At 39.7% G+C, this 7008-nt stretch overlaps 1 protein-coding gene across 1 annotated transcript; it reads right to left on the bottom strand.

Moving 5' to 3' along the window:
• Window positions 1-409: 409 nt before the first annotated feature.
• Window positions 410-7005, bottom strand: cdc123 (cell division cycle 123 homolog). The gene is made up of 13 exons (XM_079582827.1): window positions 6904-7005; window positions 6576-6647; window positions 6438-6498; window positions 6310-6342; window positions 5945-6040; window positions 5739-5845; window positions 5017-5068; window positions 4849-4924; window positions 4419-4541; window positions 3087-3115; window positions 2628-2729; window positions 2404-2541; window positions 410-902 (listed from the first exon to the last, which is right to left on the bottom strand). Exons 1-13 carry the CDS (start codon window positions 6975-6977, stop codon window positions 846-848), a joined length of 1020 nt encoding a protein of 339 aa, XP_079438953.1. The 5' UTR covers window positions 6978-7005; the 3' UTR covers window positions 410-845.
• Window positions 7006-7008: the final 3 nt, after the last annotated feature.

Here is a 7008-nt window from a genome sequence, read left to right as displayed (position 1 = left end):
GGAATTACCCAACTAAACATTGCATACCGTAGAATATTTAAACATTTCATTTATATTTCCTATTATTTACAGTTAACAGACAGGCCACTCCAGGACAGAGCCCCCAGGTCTGAAAGGCGTGGGCGCATTTCTTTTCATAATTTCAAGATGCTGCTCAATATTCAACAGTGCCTTGATATGTGACTTGTTTTTGTTTTTCCATTTGCCTCGTATCAAAGTGGGAGCGATAGCTTTTCCCCCAACACAGCGGCTCCTTCTCCATCTCGCTGTAATTGCTCTATCCAAGAAAAGTATGAAGTAATAAAACACAAAGCCATTTAGCTCCGAGCCTAATGAGAAGTGCTACGCAAAGGCACAATCAATTTCTAATGTGCTAGTTTACAGCCCCCACCAGAAAGCCAGCCGAGTCAATATGCCACAACAACTTTAATGCACGGTCTACAGTGTTGCATTATGGGAAAATACAGAATAGCACTGCCCTGAAGCGGTTAGAAGAGCAATGAGTGTGTCATGCCAGCTCAGGGGAAATTGGTGCTGAAGGACTGAGTAGCATCGATGGCAACTGAAAAATTAACCAGCTTTGCAAAACGTAAGCAAATAAACAAGTGAAAAACACACATTAAATTACGGGGATTTACAGCTTAGATTTAGGCTAGGTTACAAAACAGAACAAGAAATAAGTATAAACAAAGTAATTTATACAATGTTATAAAGGTGTCTCTTACATCACTAAACTTGCAGCAAAAGTGGTAAAAAGAAAAAAAAACTTTTGTCTCTATTAATTACGACTTTACATGATGATATCTAGACAAATAGTGAATATAATATTGTGACGAGGTGTAGATTCACTGTGGAGCACTCTCCTCTTCCTCGTCCTCAGACTCTTCCTGTTGACTCTTTGTCTGTAGAGAGACCAACAGAAGTCATATAAAGACTTTAACTTAACTACTTTAGCCAACAGAGCATAGAATGAATAATTACGAAATTGTAAAGCGACTTTGAGCATGCCCAGCTCGACTGCGCATGCGTCGAATCAGGCTCCTAATTTCGGCTACCAAACAAAACCACTCCGCCGTTGAAATGTGTGAGCGAGTTCAGGTAGCGGAGCGGGGCATCGAAATGTATTGAGTCATAACCGTGAATATTTCTTGCAATTGTTTATCTTGAAAGAGAGGGAAAACTCAGGACGATCAATTAGCTATGTTGTACACCAGTGGTTCCCAACCTTTAATGTCATGCGTACCCCTTGGGCTTTTCAGTGGTCGTCCGTGTACCCTCTACCTCAAGGGTGTTGCAGTTTATTTAGAAAGTAATTATTTAAAGTGGTATTTGTAAGAAAAAGGACAATGTTGTGGTAAAAATAAACCTAAAATTCTCCCAAAGCAGCACATTTTACTGAAAATATAACTTTTCCTATGAAAATTATGTTAAATTTCCCACTTTTTGTAATCGGAAATAGTTCCAAGTACCCCCTGCTAGGTCCTGAAGTACCCCTAGGGGTCCCCATACCCCTGGTTCGGAAACACTGTTGAACACCATCAGATCGCTCATTGAAAATACAAATAAACTTGTAAATTTAGCCTATATGTGTATGTGGATCTCTCTGGTCACAAGTAAAACAAAGATTTTGTTTACTGTCAACCTCCTTATTTCTCATTCCATTTTAAATGTTCTGAATATCGGCGACTTGAGGCCACAGTTTCAGACCCTGGACTTTGACCAACAGTCGCCTTCAAGGGTCAGAAATGTTTTTCTCACATAGTTTTTCCAACTATGTGAACAAGGACTGGACGTCACTTTTGAAGCATCTCTTCATATGAACGTTCGATCAGTTCTTTCAGTTTCTGTCTATCTCCGTACGCAGCTCTGGTTGTAAAAATAGACTTTAAGCTAATATTGGAACAAGCTCCAAATCAGAAAAACGCTTTAAATTATCAATCAGAGCTTTCTTCGTTGTGTTACGCTAACTATCAATATTGCATTCGGCTTAATAATTATGTTGTATTGCCCCTGTACAAGTGAGCAGTTTTAAAATGTGCACTGTGAACTGAATCTGCATTTTAACCTCTCACCCCCCGCCTTAAACGAGCGTATTTTCTCCAGTTCGGCTTTACCCAAAACTAAAAGCTTCTCGACTGGAGCTGACAGACTATAGGCCAGTGTAGCGCCTCATTTCAAAGCTAAGTTCTACAAAACAGATCATAACATTGTTTTTTTTTTTAAGCGTTCTCGTCTCTTTTATTGTCATGTTTTTGTTGCTTTTTCACCATGTTTTTGTCGAGTTTTTGCCACATTTTTGTTGCTTTGCCGGCACGTTTTTTCCTGTTCACTTCAGGTGGGGATTAAGAGGTTAAAACATAAACGCATAATCACTATTGCAATCAAAAAGTCTGACTGTCCTACCAGTTTAAGGAAGTCTATGAGTTTGTATGCGTCTTCTCCGGTTGAGAGGTCCACAAAGTCCCGAGGGATCCTGTAGCTGAGACAGGGGCTGGGCTGAACCGTCACTCCACTGTTGGTGTACCGAAATGCAGGGACCTCCTACGGGCAGAACATGGTCAAATTAACTATTATATATATTCTGTGCAGACCAGGTCATCATTGTGCTCATTTAAATATTTTCTGACCTGCTCTTGTGAGATCTCCCCAGTTCTCAGTTCGTCCCAGGTGAACAGGAGCGAGTCAGTCACTTCGCCAAAAGGGTTGAAGTCAATGAGCCACACTCGCCCCTGTGAAACACACACAGTCATTCAAAACCTGAGACAGATGCTGGTTTATGGGTAATATCTCTGTAATCACTAAGTTTATCCACATCATGAGACAAAAACAATACAAGTACATTCAAATAATGTTCCCAAGATAGAATCAACTACACAAATAATTATAGTATAGCAACCAGGTTCAGTTAGGTTTACAGGAAACATACAATATTTCAGGTTTGAAGAGTTTATATCACATATGTTGTATATGTGATGTAAATATAATTATGTTTGAGTTTGAGATAAAATTCTAGCATGAGAACCCAACCCATCATCATTTCTTTGTTTCCTGAGAAAAGCCTGAATTTCCGTTTCTAATGGTCTTACCTGGCTGTCTTTGTAGACGTCAAAAACAACTGAAAAACAAAATGATGATGTTATTGTTTTAGATATTCAACAGCAGTCTTGTTTCTGGTTTGGTGCATGTCATGACTTTTGTAAAGGAGCTGTGGTAGAAATCCTTTAAACAGCCTTTAGCTGTTCGATCTAACAGCTACATTAGACACAATGGACCACACCATTGGATGGTACTGGGCGGGCCCGCCTTAATGTACCCATAGGCCCCGGGGCTTAAACAGAATTGTAGGCCCCCACCCCCCTTCAGCGCAAACAATAACCCTAGCCTATAATCCTAACTAACCCTAAATCCCACAAAACCCCTAACCCTGCTCCTCCTACATGTATCCCTCTGGCCAGGTAGGACAGGCCTACTCCAGGTACACACATAGGAGCACAATCATCGCATACGGTTAGTTATGCCACAAATCCCTTAATTCTGATAGGCCTTTGACTATGGTAGGCACCTGGGCTCCAGCCCCTGCTAGCCCATTGGTTAAGGTGGCTCTGGTACTGGGCTGGTTTAGGTCCTATCTGTTTAACCGGTGTGACGGATCAACGTAGTGATCAGGTCAACAAAGCGGAAGTGCACGACGCAAACACAGCAAAGGAAAATCGACATGATATTTTCCTTTGAATAAACATAGTGGGCTTTCTCTTAAGTGCTTCTCAGATCAAGGCATCACCCTCTTGTTAGCAATGAGGAACAAAGGACGAGTTCAGAGGTTTTTCACGACACTATGAGTATGGAGGACGCAGGAGCTGAACCATCCGAAGCCAATGTGAAAACTCCATACTGCACGTCGAAGGGATTGTTTATTTGTTTTCACATTGGCTTCGGATGGTTCAGCTTCTGCGTGCTCCATACTCATAGCGTCGCGAAACACTTTGCTGCGGAGTACCCCAAGGGTCTATTCATTGGCCCATTCTCTTTCCTTTCAGTTTAATAACAGTCATGGTGTCGACATTGTTATGTGGAGGACACACAAATCTGCAAACTTTTTATATCTGAATGAGTCGAAGACCGAAACCGCTTTTATACCCAACTCCTCTTTTGATGTGAATATGAAGCTGTCTTTTGCAGTTCATGAAAGTTTCAGCCACCAGCCTTGCCGCCGAATATGATGGGGTTTTAAAACTGGACCAAGAAGCAGAAAAAGGCCATGGCTAAATTCACTCATGATTGTATATAATTAAATTTAAATGTTTTAGATTGAATGCTAGACTTGTCTTGGTGTTGGTAAAAGTGCTACACAAATACATTAGGATTGGAATATGCAAAAGAACAAGAAAATTGTATTAAAAACATGTAGGTTCACTCACAGTCCTCGTCTAAGAACTTGTACTGAACGTTTTTAGTGAAGAAGTCTTGAACGGCATGAGTGATGAGCTCCTCCTGCTTCAGGATGTGATGGTAAAACTGAGTGTAGTCTCTCTGAGAAATGGCTACAAACACAAAAAAACATCATATTTAAGTTAAGACACAGAAATGTAATCATTGAATATCATTGAGCATTATAGACTGTCAACAAAGACAAAACATACAAGTAGTACCGGAGGAAATTAACAAAAGAAAAGGCAAACTTTCAATATTGGCCATGTCATTGATCTCAATTAGGGCTAAAAGAGGTTTGACAGGGTAAAACCTTAGCTTTAAACTAAATAAAACTAAACTTTCATCAAAAGGAGCCCATACACAGTAGTTCACCACTGTTATAACAACACATCTTCATGACAAGTAGAAAATGTTTACCAATCAGTTTATTCTCTTTGACGAAGCAGCGAAACTCTCCCCCTGGAATCAGTTCACTCCACTTCCTGAGGACCAGCTAAGGAGACCATAAATCACATCAGTAATGACAAGGTCCCAGAGCGCAAACCTCAGCTCAATCATCTGCTTCAATCATAAAACTTTAGGCACCTCGTAGCTGATGACAGGATCCAGGGAGTCCTGGTCACTGCACTGAACGAACCTGCATCGACAAAGAACAGCAGTAAGAAGGATTGGAATGCAAAATGCAAAATTGCTGTGGAATGACCTACTCTATGTTTATGTCTGGTAAGCCATTATTATTATGTGATAAACATGAAACCTGTCTAAGAGAAACATTGTTTTCCTTTCTGAGAACAGTAAACAAAACAAAATGATAAGTCTGACATTCCAGTACTGACAAAACATAGGCAACCGTACACATAAAACATGTGCTCCTTTTTTATTGCCGATTTTGTGTCATGTTTGGATTTGTTTATTGCATTTCTCACGTTGGCAAATAAAATGTTTGAGTAAACTTTAACATGCACTGCAGGGGCTGAAGACAGCAAAGATTATCTTTATTTTTAAGCCACTAAAATCCCATGCATATTGGTCAAAGTTCATTATAGTTCAGAGTTGATGCACTGATCAAATGACTTTCCTTCACATAAACATTTGCAGAGGGCTGAGTACAGCAATAAATCACCCGAGGGGTGAATGATTGTAATGCTGAGCACAAAAGTCTGAAACATAAATCCACATCGCAGCACCGCCTGCAAAATGCCAATTGTGTACTACCAGTGCTACCTGCCAAAACCGGGTTATTTTGGATATTGCCTGTCATCAGGAAGTTGAATTGATGGGTGGGTGTGTTGCAGAGACGGGCTTACGGTTGAGTGAGGTCGTGAGTGATGAAGTCTGAACTTTTAAACAGAAGAAATATGTCGCTGAGGTTGCAGCACTGAAGGGAGCTGTTCAATGCAATCCAATTAGCATCCTGAAAGACAAAGATCAAATGTGTGTGAAGAATACTCTTCCAGATTATTTTTCACAATTTTAATATTTATTTTAAGGCTGCAGTAAATGCAGGTTTTACCCGCGGTGCACTCCAGTTAAGCTTGGGAAACACACTTCCGCCCAGGGCGTTTATAGACTCCAACACTTTAGAAGTGAACTCTGGGAACTCAGGAGCCTTTAGTAAACAATGAGAGCCATTGAGTGTTACTTAAAAGCAAATGAAAAGATGGAAAGAAATAGCATAATAAGCAATTTGTACATTATTTTGATGACTAGTTTCAACACCAAAACTATGTACCACATATGGCATGTAAAAATAACCTTAAGCATTAAACAACATATTTGTGACTTTTTTGACACAAACGTAAAGCAAAATTTATCACACATACATTTTGTAAAATATATTCAATCTAAAATCTGAGAGAGAAACAATACTTCACTTACTGTAACAGTTGTAGTTGTTTCATCATCTGACCACTAGAGGGAAGCAAAGGATAGAAAGAAAATGCAAAAACAATGCATTTACTTTGTAGCCTTTGATGCAAAACAATGCTTCATCACATTATATTTACCTGGATGTCTTCTTCAGCGTCTATATCACTGTTTGTGTTTGTATGCTCTGTGTTGTGGTCACTAAGGCGCATAAAAGTAACCAGCAACAAATAAGAAAATGGTTCTACACAAAAAAGACTTCAATCTATCATGCTCACCTTCCAGATACTACCAATGTGCCATCGTCCAGCAGGTAATCGATTACATTTTGAGGCAGTGGGAGGATCTGACTGCAAGACAATACAATACAAGCCAAAAATAAAACAACACGCAATTTGCCTGAGCACCCAGATTATTATTTACAGTCTCAAACAAGCAGTGATAAATACATTTATCATCCAAACATGAGAATGGTTTAACTCTGAGAGGTAGAGACACTGATAACACTGGACGCTGCATTTAACAAACGTCCAATTTACACCTGTTTTGGCAAACAAATACCGAGTATTATTTTCCCCACTATTCTCACGCTTAAAAGATACAAACCTTTTAATAGTATGCTTCTTAAATATTGGATACCAGACCGAAAATTGACAGTTGACAACTTGCTCCTTCTTCATGCTGCAATATCCTGTACAGGAAGTGTGTCCG

This window comes from Gobius niger, assembly GCF_951799975.1.
Source record: "Gobius niger genome assembly, chromosome: 2".
Classification (NCBI taxonomy): Eukaryota; Metazoa; Chordata; class Actinopteri; order Gobiiformes; family Gobiidae; genus Gobius; species Gobius niger.
The sequence above is the reverse complement of the archived record's forward strand: the minus strand, read 5'-3'. Positions and strand labels throughout refer to the sequence as shown.